Source organism: Haliotis asinina, chromosome 4 (assembly GCF_037392515.1).
Source record: "Haliotis asinina isolate JCU_RB_2024 chromosome 4, JCU_Hal_asi_v2, whole genome shotgun sequence".
In the NCBI taxonomy this organism is placed as follows: Eukaryota; Metazoa; Mollusca; class Gastropoda; order Lepetellida; family Haliotidae; genus Haliotis; species Haliotis asinina.
The window spans coordinates 68884181-68902482 of record NC_090283.1 but is presented as its reverse complement, the minus strand read 5'-3'; the positions used below and the strand labels follow the sequence as shown (position 1 = coordinate 68902482).

Here is an 18302-nt window from a genome sequence, read left to right as displayed (position 1 = left end):
CCTTTTATAATTATCCTTTTTTATGATGATAGCAACAATAAACTCAAACATGCCAGCGTTCTTTGCACGAATTCCTCTCTAGGTCAGTATCATATGTTAGACACATAAGCAATTGAAATTCACCAGTTAAATGAGAACAGATGCCACTTATGTTTTACTCATTTCCGCTCATACATGAACTAAAGCACTTTCGCGTCCGTCAAGATGCTCCAGAGGGTCAGCGAGTGTCATGAGGCTGGGTTTCGGCTCTACACATGCTAATTGGAGCACCGCATCACAGCGCAGTGTGATCCGAGAACTAGCTAGGAATGTCAAACGTTGATTTTCAGCTTCTTGGAGTCGAAATGTATCCACAATGATCTAACGTCTCGTTTCCAATAGTCAGTTGTTACATACCTATGCTTATAATTACTGAATGTCAAATATAAAGTGCTGAAGTGCCCTTTAATTAACTAGTGAGCAGATCACACATATTCAGTGCGTGCCTACAAAACCGGAAGCAGAGGTACTTGATTCGACGAAGCGAAGATTCGATGATTGAGTAGGGTATGGTTTTTCTTGTAATTTATGCTTTTGTTCCAAAAATGCATAAGCGCGAATGAAGGTTTAGCAAGTGTCAGGTTTGAATTAATTCGTAAGCTACATTATGCACGTTCTGCACCTTCATATTATGATTAATGACTGATTTTCCCATCCGTCTGTTGTGAGTTCAAGTGTCACGGATCATTGTTCTGTCAGATATTAACAAGTATCGAGGGAAAACGATTTTTCTGCTCCAAAGCGATATATTGAAGTCAGCCATACAAATCTGCGGAATTTGTTGTATTCCACGTTTGTTGAATATCTTTTTCCGGTGTTAGGTTTTACTGAGACAGATTTACAGAGCCTTTATTAAATGTGTCAAATGCCGAAAGAGAGTGTATGATTTCCAGATTCCTCTGCTCAGACCAGCATTCATGGTGCCAGTATACACACGTATGAGTTTTCTTGCATGGTCAAAATCAGACGATTGTTTGTATACTGTTTAAGTGATGATGTCACATGTATTGTGGGAGTTGTGTGATCCCCAGGGAGTTGAGATTGATAATACGACATGCTGCTTCAGATTGACATCAAATGATCGAGGGAAAAACAGAGTGCCTTTAGCAGTTGAGCTAGATATTGGCGCTATGCAAATATTAGTATATTATTATTGTTCGGTGTGATTTAAGAATCTGTTTGCCACCCAATAGGTCTTATTATAAGAAATTGGTATGGCGCAAGAACGATGACCCCATGTGTCACCTTTATCTTTAGCATGTTTTTCCTTTGGTTTTTTTTTTGTATTTTTGTTTTGATAAGGATGGGTCATCCCTAATTCTTTGCCTTATAAGTTTAAAGCCATGTTTAAATATTGTCAGCAAACACATCCTATGTTATGCATATTGGTGCCAGAGTATAGAATTGTGTAGTATGTTTTTATAGTATATTTTCCATTTCCCTCCCCTACTAAGCTTGTCGTAAGAGGCGACTAACGGGATCGGGTGGTGAGGCTCGCTGACTTGGTTGACGCATGTCATCGGTTCCCAATTGCGCAGATCGATGCTTATGTTGTTGATCACTGGATTGTCTGGTCCAGACTCGATTATTTACAGACCGCTGCCATATAGCTGGAATATTGCTGAGTGTGGAGTAAAACTAAACTCATTCACTCACTCATTTCCCTCTCTGGGAAATTTGTGTGTTTAGTTCTGTTATGTCACGACCCGTGAAGGTCCCGGGGTAGAATAGTCCATCAGCAACCCTATGCATGTCCTAAGACTAGTAAGAGGTGACTAATGGGATTGGGTGGTCAGGCTTGCTGACTTGGTTGCCACGTGTCATCGGTTCCCAGTTGTGCAGATCGAAGCTTCTGTTGTTGATCACTGGATTGTTTGGTCCAGACTCGCCGCCATATAGCTGGAATATTGCTGAGTGTAGCGTAAAACTAAATTAACTCACTCTGTTGTGTCACTAATGATCCTTGTACGGCGCATGAAAATATCTCTGTTTATTGCAGTGTGGTAGCCGATGTGCCATGGAGCCAGAAGAGAACAATGATATTGTTGAACCCACTCAGTATATGGTGATGACTCTAGAGTCTGATATCCTCACCAAGCACAAGGCTAACACTACCTTCACTCCAGAGGAGACAGAGGTAAGTACTCTGCATGGGAGAATAAACAACAGATCAGTAGAAAAGAATTTTTGTTCAGTCAGTTGTGGGTTTGAACACATATGCATATGTTGGATGTTTTGTTGCATTTTGAATTTTTGACCTTTTTAAGATTTGCTCTTGTAAGCAACGAAAGGCACAGCTTACCTTGTTATCGTCCCAGAAATTGCTAGTTTAAGGGAGCTGAGATCTGTCAGATTCCGAAATTTTATTCAAGAGTTTTCAGCTCTCAGTATTTTCAGCTATCAGCAACCTTTGTTAAGTAGCTGACTTTGTTTACATTTATATTTGTTGTTTTACAAGTTTACCTCCCAATTTGCATCAGAGACCTCAGTGAAAAAAGATAACAGGACTTTGGAGACCTTTGTGATGACATTGTATCGCGTTAAGACCCTGTTACTGACAGTATATAACTTGATGGCAGTTTATACCATTGCAAGCCCTAGTGATGTTTTAAACCTTCTTACAAGTATGACTTAACTGAACAATAACTCTTCCTTTACAGAGTTTGGAAGCCACATCAGGCCTCGACTTTCACTATGATAGCAGCCAGAGATCATCCTCAGAGGATGAGGGAGAAATAGATGACTATGTTGTTGTGAAAAATGAGCCTCAAGATCCTACTGATAGCAACAGAGGAACCCCAAGTCTTCCTGCAGAGGCCAGAACTGAATCAGAGGAAAGTGAAGACGATGACGATAATAATGATGATGATGATGAGAAGAATGATGATGATGATGAAATTCTTGACCCCGCAGAGATCAAAACTGAGTCAGATGATTCCATGGAAGAGGCCACTGCTGACCAGGATGGTGATGATGATGATGCTGATGATAATAATGATGATGATGATGTTGATAAGGATGATGACAGCAGCAGTGATGGAGACATGACGCTGCCGGTTGTGATAAGGAGATCATCTGATACAAGTAAAGATCAGGGAGAGCAGGAAGATGACAATGACAAGAGCAGAGAAGTGTCCATGCGTCTTCCAGTTGAGGTGAAGAGAGAACGGGAGGATACCGATGAGGAAACAACAGGGGTGAGTCCCTGCACACTACACACCAGGTGTTTGTCTCCCCTTGGTGTGAAGAGTGAAAATAAAACACTGTTCCATCATAGTTTGTTAAACAGCTATTTCCATGATCGATCATAATACCTCAGATTTCAGATCCTGTTGGGTACAGAAGTATCAGGACCATGTATCTCATTTATATTTTGTGCATTTCTCCCTTTTACAGGTTATTTAATCATTCATCGGTCTCATTTGAACCCAAAGGGACTTTAGTTTTTGTATTTGCATATTATAAGATAACATTGTCAAAATGGTCTGATACTATCTTTGTTTTGAACACTGTTTTTATTTTGTATTTGACACAGTTTCTTTAGCATATTTAACATAGGTTCTCTGAAATGAAAGGATTTAGCTTCAGGTGAACACTGTACATGTGTAGATTCTTGAGCCAGCGAGGTGTTTTTTCAAATAATTGGGTTGCCTAAAGTTCATTTCACCCCTGTAGCGGAAAGTTAGATTTCTAGAAAAGGGAAACCCTCAAAGAAAATATGTATTTTGGATGTGAGAGTAAAAGATCTTATAATAATCATTATGTTGAGAATTAAACACTGGACTCTGACGTAACAAGTGAACGCTTTAACCACAAGGCTACTCCACCCCTGTATTGAAGGTATTGCATCCAGAGATAGTTTTGGTGTATAAGCAGTCTTCATTTTGTTGATGGTTTCATGTTGTGTGTCACAAAAAAATGAAGCTTTTACTGAGCCCTGTTTCAGAATCATAGCTGTGAAGTCATATAGTATCAGACTTAGTGCTGGGAATTGGTTAGGTAACTTGAAATCTCGTAACTGATGATTGGTCCATTACACTTTCATAAATGTTAAGTGGTCGAAAATAAATGGTTAGCGTCATTTATCAAATTTTCATGGTTTTGTTTGTTAATGCACAAAAATATCACCGCAATACATATAGTTCTTTGGATATAACAGACAAAACCAAACTTGTGAAAACTGTTTATAATGCAAACAAATGTTCAAAATTGTTTTGTTTGAAAACATGATCGATTTGCTTGGTTATTTAGTCATTTTGACCAGTCTTGATAAGTACAATTAATTAGAACATCATTATATGAGACTGTCATTACTGGATTTTTGCTTGTGACTTAATCATCCCAGACTTATACAATTAGCATGCATGAATATCACACACTGTCTGACCTGTTGTCATTGGTGATAGTATGATCAGTTCTGATGTAATGCTTTCTTCCAGGAATCATCTCTAAAGTACAGGCGTGTCACTCCAAACATGGACAGTGTCAGAGGCAGAGGATTCGCCCAGGAGAGGTTCTTCCACAATGGACAGGAGTTTGATTTGGACGGTGTCCTTGATGACTATGGATCTCAAGCTGTGAGTACCCATCAGCCACCCACTTCATGTGAGAGTTTGAAATCAATCCTTTGCATACCCTAGAGGATCTGGGTTAGAATTGGTCTTCAGCAAGAGGCGCCTAATGGGATCTGGTGATCAGGCTCAACCAGGGTATTTTTTGGTGGCCGGACACAGTGTCTGATATATAATGAAGTCAGCAGAAACATGGCTTGAACATTTATCCTTGAGGTCCTTCCAGTGATCAAAACAATATATATAATAGCTTGAAGATTTTGAAATTAGTAGGCAGCAATTTACTGACATCCTCTGGGTCATGAAAGTCTTCAGCTCAACCACAACTGCATGTATTCAGTACTTCATTGGAGGGCATATCATATTGTAGCATGGCATGTAGTCATACCATCGATGACCTGGGGCTTCTTTCACAAAGCAACCTTTACTAAAATCAACCTTAACTCACATTCTTTAACACTGCACTAAGGTTATCTAAGTGTAAGGCAACCTTAGCACAGTGTTAAAGAATGGGAGTTAAGGTTAACCGTAATTAAGGTTGTTTTGTGAGAGGAGCCCCTGGTTACCTTGTCCGCTTGCTGGCGGGGTTAACGTCTTTGGTCATGTGGACAAGGTGTCTGAATTAGCATGATTAGGATCAGAATGTCAGTGGTTCGAATCACTGCATGGGGCTTGGTAGTGTAATGGTTGCTTCAGTGTCATTGTAAGTCATGTCCTTGCTTCAGCATATTCAGCACTAGAGATTTTGCAATTGCAGAGAAAGCATGGCGCCAAGAAGGATGCATCTGGTGGAAAGTCTGCTAAGGGTGGAAAACGTGCCAGTACTCGCCAAAGTTCAGCGGAGTCTGAGGAGGAAGAAGCTGAACCTTCAAATCTCAGCATCTTCAAGGAAGCACTGTTGAGAAAGAGATATTTTTCTTGGATGTTTGATGGAAAACAGCCGGAAAAAGACAAAGAAAAGGTGAAGTTATGTTGACCAAAATCTTCTGTAGGCTGTTTATGCTCGTTGTTGAACTCTTTGACATATGATAATTGCAAACGAAGGAGTCAATGAGGAGTGACATCCTTTCTCATATTTCTCTGGTATTTTGATGACCTCAGAGGTCACAAGTTTGTTTGAAAAATAAAACTGTTTTCAATAAATTGTCATTGTGTCAAAACATGTGAGTGCAGAAAGGTAACGAACTTTTGACTTCTTATATAAGTCGATATGAAAAATGAATCATAAGTTGCCCCTTATTGATTTTGCTGTTAATCATTCATATTAAGACTTACTGGAAAACGTTCCTGTTTTTAAAGCAATTTGAAATGAAGAGACTTTATCATACTAAGTGTTCTTTATTCAGAAAAAAAAGATTGTGGTTTTACAAGTTATTTTGAACTTTGTAGTGATAGGTTTGGAGGACATTGGTCTGAACATGTTATTTAACTAATTCTTAACTTGAGGAGCACCTGCAAAGTCTAGTGGCTATCCATATGTTTGTGATTCAATCCCTGGCTGTTTCATACCAAAATATACTGAGAGAAACAAATAAACAAACACATGAAAACTGAAGAACTCCTTTAATATTTTCCAATTTTCATCACAAGTTTTGAATTATAGTGCTGTGAAAGGAAATCTGAGAATAGATAAAGGAGCACTCCCATGATTTTTGTCATACCAAGATATAAGCAGTGGTACTGGTTACCCTGTCTGGCCAGCATCATTATGGTTGTGAAATGTGAGTCTGAGTAGACTTGAGCTCAGTAGAGTCTAACAAAACCCTAGTGAGTAGACTTGAGCTCAGCAGAGTCTAACAAAACCCTAGTGAGTAGACTTGAGCTCAGTATTATTTGTTACACTGCAATGCAGAGTCTAACAAACCCAAGTGAGTAGACTTGAGCTCAGTATTATTTGTTACACTGCAATGCAGAGTCTAACAAACCCAAGTGAGTAGACTTGAGCTCAGTATTATTTGTTACACTGCAATGCAGAGTCTAACAAACCCAAGTGAGTGGACTTGAGCTCAGTATTGTTTGTTACACTGCAATGCAGAGTCTAACAAACCCAAGTGAGTGGACTTGAGCTCAGTATTATTTGTTACACTGCAGTGCAGAGTCTAACAAACCCAAGTGAGTAGACTTGAGCTCAGTATTATTTGTTACACTGCAGTGCAGAGTCTAACAAACCCAAGTGAGTAGACTTGAGCTCAGTATTGTTTGTTACACTGCAATGCAGAGTCTAACAAAACCCTAGTGAGTAGACTTGAGCTCAGTATTATTTGTTACACTGCAATGCAGAGTCTAACAAACCCAAGTGAGTAGACTTGAGCTCAGTATTATTTGTTACACTGCAATGCAGAGTCTAACAAACCCAAGTGAGTAGACTTGAGCTCAGTATTATTTGTTACACTGCAATGCAGAGTCTAACAAACCCAAGTGAGTAGACTTGAGCTCAGTATTATTTGTTACACTGCAATGCAGAGTCTAACAAACCCAAGTGAGTGGACTTGAGCTCAGTATTGTTTGTTACACTGCAATGCAGAGTCTAACAAACCCAAGTGAGTGGACTTGAGCTCAGTATTATTTGTTACACTGCAGTGCAGAGTCTAACAAACCCAAGTGAGTAGACTTGAGCTCAGTATTATTTGTTACACTGCAGTGCAGAGTCTAACAAACCCAAGTGAGTAGACTTGAGCTCAGTATTATTTGTTACACTGCAGTGCAGAGTCTAACAAACCCAAGTGAGTAGACTTGAGCTCAGTATTGTTTGTTACACTGCAATGCAGAGTCTAACAAAACCCTAGTGAGTAGACTTGAGCTCAGTATTATTTGTTACACTGCAATGCAGAGTCTAACAAACCCAAGTGAGTAGACTTGAGCTCAGGATTATTTGTTACACTGCAATGCAGAGCCTAACAAACCCAAGTGAGTAGACTTGAGCTCAGTATTATTTGTTACACTGCAATGCAGAGTCTAACAAACCCAAGTGAGTAGACTTGAGCTCAGTATTATTTGTTTCACTGCGATACACAGTTTAACAAACCCTATGTTAGTCAGTCACTTTACACATAAACACAAACTGAATTCTGAAAGAATTGAAAATATTTATATTATCATTGGTAAGTTTGAACTCGATATAGCAGTGTAACAAACAATACTGAGTCTGAGTTTACTGAAACGGGTAGGATGTGGAAAGATAGGCTCCAAGTCAGTATTCTCAGTCTTATTTAGGGAGCCATTTTCATTTGTAGCTTGATACAGTACTGTAGAAAAGTTGGTAATGAGTCTAGAGATAGCCAGAGAACAAATAAAATGTCAGTCTCCTTCTCTGTTTAGTGTTTACTCTGCAAAAGGCTGGAAAGTAGGATATACAGTGTGTGAAGTGTTCATGTTTTTATTCTGAAAAGCTAAATTTTTAACTTACCTTACCATAGGTCTTATGCATATTACCTCAAGCTTCGCTAGTAGAGATCAGACAGACGTTGATTCGCCATTCCCTGAATGGCTACCTCGTATAATCTACGGATGTAGTCACGGAAGTGACGTGATCTCCCTACTCGCGGGAAAGCGAGCCATCCCAAAATTCACTTTTACTTCTAGCGTTCGTCTGATCAGACGTGTTTGTTTCGCTCGGAGTTTTCTATTGTGTTGAATAAAGTTGTCGTTCAACAGGTAGGTATGTCTTGTTTCCCTAGGTGTGTGGTTAGTTAAATTGAATTTAACTTCACTTACCTTGCTACCTCGTGTTGTAAATGTTTCTTTCTTTTTCTCACTTCGATGTGGGTTTTCCTGCGTTGTTTGTGAGGTGTCATGGCGGCCTTGGAGGTTCTTTATTCCGTCAGGAATACTTCCTCCATCTGTTCTGCTATTTTGTATGGTATTTCCTCCCGATTTTTGCCGTTTTCATGTGTTTTTTTTTGTCCCACGTGGCATGTTTCACAGGTAGCCATGTTGGTTGCTAGCCGTCGCTGTCGCGAGCTTACAGGCGTACCCACTTTAGGTTGGGGGTGCGCTTTTGCTGCATTTTTTATGTAGGGGTGTTTTTCGTTTCTACCTCTAGCGTTATTGTTTTATTTCACGCTTCGGGTATGTTTTTATCTGTTGCAGTTAACTGTGTATGACTCGGCAGTTTTGTACTGTCTGCAAGGGGCAGAAGTCAGCCAAGGATCCCCACCCCTGGTGTCCGGATTGTGCATCGCAGACCTGTTCCCTTGTCAGCCGCTGTCAGCATTGTACTAGTCTTTCTGTGGCGGATTTCAAGACCTTTTTAGCTGTCCGTAGAAAGAGGTTTACTCAGCGGAAGAGGAGAATGTCTTCCCCAGCTTCTTCTTTAGGTTCTTTACAGGACGACCCGGAGCTGCCTACCTTTACAGCACCAACGCCGACGTCTGGTTTGGAGCGCTCATCTACGACGCCGGTTCGATCGTCTCCGGAGCCACTTCGCTCGGACGCCTTTGTTGACTTATCCCGTCCGGACGCCTTAGCGCACCCAGAAGTTCAGAGGCTATTACGGTCTCTCCTGACGCCCAGCACTTCTACTAGAGAGCCAGCGCCGACCTCAGCTACTGTGCCAGCGCCCATGTCAGCGCCTGCCTTGATTCCCGAACTAATTTCAACGTCAACGCCTACGCCTATGCCAGCACCGACACCTACGTCAGCGCCTATGCTCACGTCAGCGTCTACAGCCTTGATGGGGACACCTTCACTGGTTCCAATACCAGCACCTATACCTACGCCAGCGCTTGTTCAGACGCCGGCTCCTGTGCCTCCGCCAGCGCCTTACCGGATCCCCAGGATCTCTCACACGCTATCTAGAGAAGAGGTGCTACAACGTCAGCTAGACGAGGAGCGCGCTCGGCGCTTAGAAGCTGAGCGCTCGAGACGCAGATCATGGTCCAGATCTCCAAGGAATCGGCGCTCCCGTTCTCCTCACCGTAGTCGGCGCCGGCGCTCGCGCTCATGCTCACGCTCTCCTAGACGACGGCGCTTCCGTTCGCGATCCAGATGTCCTCGGCGCTCTTCCAGAACCCGGCGTTCACGTTCACCAGAGGCCTCGCGAGTTTCACTGAAGGATTCTTCTACTCGGACGCCTTCTACCTCTTCCACCCAGCGGCGGGAATCGACTTCAGTCTCTTGGGAAGATTTGGAGGAGCAACACTTCTGCCCTGACTATGAAGAAGAGGCAGGTGTAGGCGAGGATGATGGCACCTATCTACCACTATCGGCAGTGTTTGAGTGGATTGCTGACAGGCTACCTGACTGTCCTTCTCCGTCAGTCGATCCTAATAATCCGGCGTCCATCCGTTTGTCCCCGGAACTACTAATTCCACCTCATCCTATGGTGGCGGAGGCAGTGTCTCTCCTGGACGAGGATTTTGCCAAGCTGTCTCTGAATCCTACGATCAAGGCGTCTAAGTCAAGGAAGTCGGATTACAAGATCCACAGCCTAGACTTCACAGATAATGGTGCAGCCCAGGACGACTCACTCAAGCGCTTGTCAAGTTCTTCACTCTCAGCTTATAAAGTGCAGGACTCCAAATTAGCAGCTATTGACACGGAACTCAAGCGTATGCTTAAACCCATTTCGGCGTTAGCCTCAGCTACTTCAGCGGCTGCAGCAGACCTATCAGAAGACAACGCCTCCAGGGTGGATCATCTCACGACGATCTTCCAGTGGCAGGGCAAAGTTCTTCATGACTTACTCGGTCACTTACGTGCAGCGTTGGCTATGACAACTTCGGTTCGCCGTTCCGGCTTCCTGGATACATGTAATTGGCAGGAGGAATTTAAGCGCCAATTACTTCGGGCTCCCTTCACTTCCAAGTTTCTGTTCGCCGACAAGATTCCAGATATTTACAAGTCGCACGCGGAATTAACGAACACTGAAGTCGCGCTGTCTACCTTTGAGGCGCTTGGTTCTGCCTTTCGTGGCAGAGCCAGAGGAAGTGGAAAGAAGCGCTATATTCCCAGGAGGGAATCCATCCGCTCCTCCTTTGGGAGGGGACGGGGCCGCACCAAGGATAATGACACTCAGCGGAAGCCCCAGGAGCGCAGCCGGGACACCCCCTCGATGCCAGGGCGAGGCAGAGGCAAGCGCCCCTACTCTGGTCGCTGAAGCCGTGGATGTCTCCGACTGGGACCTCCCACCCCCAGTCGTACCTGTCCATCCGACTCCAGTAGGTGGGAGACTAGGGATCTTCTGGCCCAACTGGTCATTCCTAGAGGATCCGTTTGTAAGCAAGATTCTGAAGTCCGGCTACAAACTACCATTGGTCGAGACTCCACCGCTGACATCTACTCCCCAGTCGCGGATATATCCCCAACACCAACTAGCTCTCCTAGAGTCCAATATCGACATTCTGTTATCCAAGAGAGCCATAGAGACAGTGCTGGAACCCCACCGCTCCCCGGGGTTCTACTCACCCATCTTCCTGGTGCCAAAGAAAGATTCCGACAAGATGCGCATGATTCACAACATGGCGGTCTTCAACAGACAGTATCTGGCCGACCCTCCTTATTTCCGAATGACGTCCCTAGAGCAGATTCGAGCCAAATTGTCTCCCGGGGCTTGGCTAGCCAGTCTGGACCTACAGGACGCTTACCTACATGTTCCCATACATCCGCGTCACAGGAAGTACCTGAGGTTCGTCTTCAACGGAATACATTACCAGTGGAGGGTGCTTCCGTTTGGCATTTCTACGGCCCCGTGGCTTTTCACACGCATCACGCTTCCGGTTACCAGGTTTCTTCATCTAAGGGGAGTGGACTTCGATCCATACATAGACGACTGCCTTCTCAACCACGGCAGTCCTCTACTGCTACGCAAACACTTGGACTTCTCCACCCGCCTGCTGCATCAACTGGGTTGGATGGTCAACACCAACAAGTCACATCTGGAACCAACTCAAGAACTGACCTTCATCGGGGGATTATTTTTAACAAAAGACAATCTTGTCAGGGTCCCTCCAGATCGATGGCTAAAGATTCTGGCGTTTGCGGATCGAGGTCTCTCTCAACCCATGACCCTCAGAGAGTGGCAGTCTCTGTTGGGTCTTTTGACATCGGCGCAGGATCTTACTCTCAGAGGGCGCCTTATGCTACGGCCCTTACAGAGGTTTCTGTCACCATTCATCCAGATGAACGACCTCAAGTCACGGGTTCTTCTACCTCCACATCTACATCAGTATCTCCGGTGGTGGATGGTAGAATCGAATGTCTGCGTCGGCGTCTGTTTGGAAGACTCCAGTCACGACCACGAGTTGTTCGTGGATGCGTCTCTACTAGGGTGGGGCGCCCATCTGGCGGGCCGAACGACCTCAGGGCTGTGGTCCGACGCCGAAAGGTTGTGGCACATCAACAACCTGGAATTGCAAGCCGTCATTCTAGCAGTTCGCCGCTGGCTACCGATTTTGTCCAACACCAAGCTCCTGGTGGCGTCGGACAACTCCACAGTCGTCTGGGTTATCCGGAATCAGGGCACGACCAGGTCCAAGCAACTTCTAGACCAGATGTTCGTGTTAGCAGATCTGCTAGACAGCAACAGGATCACAATCAGGGTTCGACACATACCCGGCTGCAAGAACATTCTGGCAGACGCGTTGTCGCGCCCAGGCAGACCTTCACCGACGGAATGGATGCTTCATCCAGACGTGTTTCGTCAGATTTGCCTTCGCCACGGGAGACCCTTGGTGGACCTCTTCGCCACCAGCTTCAACCATCAGCTACCAACTTACGTGTCTCCCGTACCGGATCCACAGGCTTGGGCAGTCGACGCTCTATCTCTGTCGTGGGAGGGTCTAGACGCGTACGCTTTTCCACCACCCGTTCTTCTCCCAGAAGTGATTGGCAAGATCAAGCAGACACAGAACCTGAGACTGCTTTTGGTCGCGCCCTGGTGGCCAGCCAGACCGTGGTTCCCCGATCTGCGACGCCTCGTCAGCGGAGATCCGGTTCAGCTTCCAGATTGGCCACACCTCCTTCGTCATCCGCACAGCCAACAACTCCATCCAGATCCGCTGAGATTCCATCTGCACGGCTGGACCATTTACAGAAGGCATTAAGGGCGAAAGGCTATTCCTTGCATGTGGCGAATGCCATAACCCGAGCTCATCGGACATCCACCAGATCCCTCTATGATGACAAGTGGCGCTCATTTGAAAGCTTTTGTGCTCAGAGATCACAGGATCCCATGACAGCTTCCCCACAGTTCGTGGCGAATTTTTTGATGTTTCTACGTAATTCCAAGCATCTCAAAGGGAGTACGTTGGGTACCTACTTGTCAGCGTTGAACTCCGTCTTGGCGGTCAAGACGGATCGTCAGATTTCTAAAGTTCCAGAACTGGTTGCCCTGCTGAAGGCGTTCAAGTTGGAGGACCAGAAGGTCAAGTTCCGCCCTCCAGCTTGGGATCTGAATGTTGTTTTGCAACACTTGAGAGGCTCCCCATATGAGCCCCTAGAGGATGCTTCCTTCGAGCTGTTGTCCAGGAAGACGGTCTTCTTACTTGCCCTAGCTACGGCAGCTAGAGTTAGTGAGATTCATGCCCTGGATGTCACACAAGTGCGTTTTGAACAAGCTAGGCATGGTCGAGTCCACTTGGGATTGCTGTGGGACTTCATTGCCAAGAATCAGCTTCCCGGGCAACCAGATAGACGGTTCTCCATCCCGCCTTTATCGACCATCCTCGGACGACATGATACGGAGGAGGAGTTCCTGTGTCCAGTCAGGGCCCTTAGATATTACATCCAGAGGTCTGCCTTGAAGAGACATTCCCGAAAGAGACTGTTTATCCCTTTTTCTTCATCGTGCAAGGGGGAAGTTAATAGAAACACTATTGCTCTGTGGCTTCGTGCGACTATCCTGGCGGCGTACGATGCCAAGAAACTCCCCCATCCGACGGCGAACAACCCCCATGAAATTAGAGCCCTGGCGTCCACTATGGCCCTCCACAGGAACTGTACGGTGCCACGGATTATGGAGGGTTGTTTTTGGAAGTCGTCCACCGTTTTTGCCTCACACTACCTGAGGGACTTGGCTGTCGAGGACATGGAGGGGCTTCAGTCTTTTGGCCCGTTGGTGGTTGCACAGCAACTTACCCAGCCTTCCGCCCATTAGGTAATTGTGTTGTTCTTACCTTTGGTCTTAAGATTAACCTCACCCTCTGGGTGCGTCGGTTTCTCTTTGGAGTTCCCTTGGGTTATCCTTTGTCCTGTTTCCAGGTTTGCCCTGTGACGTTGGCATTGGTCTCCCGGGTCTCCTGTGCATGTGCTTGGTCTGCTGAAGATGTGAAGGTCCTCCGGAGTCCACACCACCGTCCTCTCTGTCGAAGCCATATGCATAAGACCTATGGTAAGGTAAGTTAAAAATTTATTAAAATCTAAATATTTTAGATATTTAAATACTTACCTTACCATAGGGCGGTGACTCCCTCCCAACGCTGGATGCTCCTCCCCACTTTGGACTCATCGGACCTTTCTTTCCTGCTGCCAGTAAAAGTGAATTTTGGGATGGCTCGCTTTCCCGCGAGTAGGGAGATCACGTCACTTCCGTGACTACATCCGTAGATTATACGAGGTAGCCATTCAGGGAATGGCGAATCAACGTCTGTCTGATCTCTACTAGCGAAGCTTGAGGTAATATGCATAAGACCTATGGTAAGGTAAGTATTTAAATATCTAAAATATTTAGATTTTAATAATATTATTTTCATTGTTAGCTTTGCATAAAATCTATTGTTGGAATCCTGTGGTAGACTCCATGATTACAGTCTATTTGTTTCAGGATCTGAATCCAATCCTTCCCAATCAACCCAGGGATTTTTCTGAGAGGGAGGCAAGAATCTTTGCAGAACAAATCACTAAATACAGAGATGTATTTCAAACTATCAAGCGTAGCAGTCCAGCTCATGATGCCAAACTTAAGGAGGTATGGACGAAAATCACAGAGCGTGTTAATGAAGGCAATGAAGGACCTCAAAGGACAGTGGAAGAACTGCAGCAGAAAGCTCAAACAACAATCAGCCAAAACTGTTTAGGAGCAGATGTACTGTCCAGTGAAGAAGCCACAGTGTTTGTGGAACAAATCCTTAAATACAAGGAGTATTTTGAAGACGTCAGAAAAAATGACCCTACTCGTGATATTGAACTGACTGAGGTGTGGGTGGAGATCACCAACTGTGTGAACAAAGTGAACAGGGGACCTCGGAGAACTGTGGATGAACTGAAGAACACATGGACTTTAGCTCTAGTGGAAAGGCACATTCCAGATTCCAGGACACGACGTTCTTGTAAGTTGTTTACAAATATCTTTATATGCTTATTCAAGGCAGAAATTTTGATTTGCATTAAAGGGTGGTGTGGTACCCAGTGGTGTCCTCTCAGTTGTGAGACACATTTATTAATTGTTCACATAAGTGGTGCTTCCTCATCCCTACAATGAAAGTGGGAACGGCCCAGTTGCTGAAGAATGCCCACAGAAGGCATAGTTCATTTGTTAGTTATTTAATACAAAAGACATTGTTCGTTAAAGAGCATTTGTTGTTTTAACTAAAGAACATTGACAGAAATAATGAAATCAATTATTGAAGGTATGGAGTAGCCACTTGAATTCAGGACATACTGAAGGCCTGTCATGTAATGGTGATCGAAAATAGCAGTCAATTAACTCTGGCTGACTCTGTCGGTTCCAAATGTATTCCCGGGCTTCAAATACTCAATAACACCCGAAAATTAGCCAACACATGATGTTTATCGACATTGTAAACCAAAAAGTAAACAAAAGGGTTTTACTGTCTGCACTCCTTTACATCGAGTACGGGTACAGCGGTGAAGTGTCATCAGCCGGCCATTTCATGGTAGCATCTGGAGCTGCACATTTGTGACGTCATTCTGACCTTATGTCACAATATGATTTGAATGATTTGAGTCACCACTATGGATGACACAACAAAACAATTGTTTGCGATGTTTCTACATGTCACTATGCAGTGAATAATCTTGCAGTTTTCGGGAATCAAATCCCATTTGATCACGTTTTCCAACCACTCATTACAGAACACAGTGACATTTGGTTTACAATAGAGAATATGATGAAACTCTGCTGGTTTTTGTTTCAGGTGAACATCCGTTTAGGTGTAAACTTTGTGGCAAGAGTTACGTCCTGAAGAGTAGTTTACAGGCCCACTCCTGCAAGGTGCCCTGTCCTGAAGGGGCTGATGTCACCCCTGATGATGATGACGATGTATGAAATATGTTTGTTAATTTCACAAAGTGCATGTCAAACCTATTATTCATAATTATGTATATGGTGGTCAGAATTGGTCCCCAGTATGTTGTGCTGGTTCTGTGACATGGCTGATGGTTAGCTATCTTTCAAATCCAGTCCTCGGATTGACAAATGAAGTAAGGTATTAAGAAATACCGTTCATTCTACCACCATTGTATAGTGTAATTAAAAAAAACAAACACACTTCAAGCTGCATTAAAAAAAATTGAATGTTTCTTGGGCACATTTTCTTCAAAAGTGACGATGGCAGTAGAACTTTTTAAAAAGTTTTTTATAGAAAAAAGTGATGTGGGAGGAACACATTTTTATTTTTTTTGTCATAGAAATACAGCTTGTGAAGTTTAGCATATGTTCATGAGTTGTATATTCAGTCACACTCATTCTTACAGATGCTCATTCTTATTGTGGACAAATTGATGATTGGGACACGGCCAAGTTAGAATTATTTTTTTAAATGGCAATAAAAAATTGTTACGTTAACAAATAAAAGTGATGCGCCGATGCCCGAGAAACATTTCACTTTTTTTAATTTAAAGAATGAGGACAACTGCAAACCAAGAAATGGGATGTAGTGTATTGTGGGATGCTGTACTAGGCGATGACAGCTGACATGCATCTTGATGTTGGTTTCATTGTGACGTAATGCAAAAGTGTATAAGTGGGCAGACTAGAATGGCACAGTGATGCCAACATGTGAAGTACTGTAAGAAATGCACATTATCGTCTTATAAAATACTGTCAGCGCCTTTGATCTTTCATTGGTGCACCATAGAATTAACCATCAATACGTATTTGTAACTTCTTTGAGAGGCGTTTAGAAGTTGGATTAGTAAGGAAGGATGACAATATATTGATGAACAACTTCTTTATTGCTATGAGAGCGATGTTTTGGTGTAGGTTCTAACACCGTTATCAAGCAAGTGATGAACAGTATGAGGAAGGGGAGCATGAATACAAGTTAGAGGGTATGTTTGTACAGTTTGATTGGGCTAGGAAGCCAGACACAATAAACAACTTATGGGCTTTGACAAGGGCAGAACAAATGAAGCCTGCAAAATACACAAAGGGGTAGTGAAGCCTCAAAGAAGTTGTTCATCCATATATTGTCATCCTTCTGTAATACTTATTTGCCCTCACCTCACCTGCCATTATGTTTTGACAAGCTAGAAAGCAGCTTCTTAATACTAATGACTCAGAAACAAAACTGGACTAGCGGAATGATTAGTTTTGTCAGCCTGTCTCTTACTCTTGGTCCTACACAATCCACAGTGACAAAGAGTGAGTGAGTGGGTATGGCTGATGCTGCTTTTAGCAATATGTAATGCCCTACATATATATAACTATATATTATTGCTCTCATTTTCTTGAAAATCAATATCTGGGTGAGGGACACCAGACACCATTCAGTGAGGAACAATACAAGCTAGTAATTATGACCTATGAACTATACATTTCTCTGATTTTGAAAGACTTCTGTGAAAAACTTGTTTGTTGTAAAAGATGACTAATAGGATCGGGGGTCAGGCTCGCTGACTTGGTTGACACATCATATTGCATAGGTCGATGCTTGTGATGTTGATCACTGGATTGTCTGATTCAGACTTGATTGTTTACAGACCATCACGATATGTCTGGAATGGTGCTGAGAGCAGCATTGAGCAGCAAACCAACTGCCTTCTTGTCTGTCCAGCTTGGGTGTGAATGTGTAGGTTGTCAGAACGCAACAGTAGTCCGTCAGTGACTTTTTCTGAACTAGTGTCTCCCTTCTTTGGATTTCAGGAGGAGGACGAAGATGAGGATGCCAACACTCCCCCCAGGGACTTTTCTGAGGCAGAGGCAGGTGCTTTTGCCGACCAAATCTTAAAATATAGAACCATATTTCAAAATATTAAGCGGAGTAGTCCGGTTCATGATGCGAAGCTTAAAGAGGTGTGGGGCAACATTGCAGACAATGTCAATGCGGTCAGTGAAGGGCCCCACTGGACAATTGATGAACTGCAGAAAAAATGGGTCTCCACCTTAATAACGCGGACGAGGTCCACAAAACCCAGGTCTCAACGCAGGATACATAAAAACGTTGTAAATGCACCAGTATTTTCAGAGGAAGAAACAAAAGTGTTTGATGAACAAATAGCCAAATATAAAGAGTTTTTTGAAGGATTCAGGAAAAATGACCCCACACGTGATGCACACCTTAGACAGGTGTGGTCGGAGATCACAAGTAAAGTGAATGAGGTGAACAAGGGACCTCCAAGGACAGTTGATGAACTTCAGAGCAGATGGACTCTATCTTTAGTGCAGAGGAACCTACCTGACCCCAGCACCTACAGTGAAAAGTACCAACGCACATGTAAGTAGTACAACTTATTTGCATTATTGAGTACATAGTACTGTTATGCTTAACTCTTTCCAAGTTGTAGCAATCCCTG

General features: G+C 43.7%; 1 protein-coding gene across 2 annotated transcripts in view; it reads left to right on the top strand.

Moving 5' to 3' along the window:
* Positions 1 to 288: 288 nt before the first annotated feature.
* LOC137281820 (uncharacterized) overlaps positions 289 to 18302 on the top strand; it is a 29509-nt gene continuing 11495 nt past the window's right edge. Inside the window, exons 1-8 of one of the 2 annotated variants that reach the window (XM_067813443.1) lie at positions 289 to 546; positions 2039 to 2176; positions 2700 to 3236; positions 4479 to 4616; positions 5368 to 5571; positions 14371 to 14875; positions 15704 to 15828; positions 17653 to 18223. In XM_067813443.1, the coding sequence (XP_067669544.1) occupies positions 2057 to 2176; positions 2700 to 3236; positions 4479 to 4616; positions 5368 to 5571; positions 14371 to 14875; positions 15704 to 15828; positions 17653 to 18223 (2200 nt within the window). In that variant the 5' untranslated portion in view covers positions 289 to 546; positions 2039 to 2056. The remainder of the gene's footprint in view (positions 547 to 2038; positions 2177 to 2699; positions 3237 to 4478; positions 4617 to 5367; positions 5572 to 14370; positions 14876 to 15703; positions 15829 to 17652; positions 18224 to 18302) is intronic. The other variant, XM_067813444.1, reaches the window with a different exon arrangement.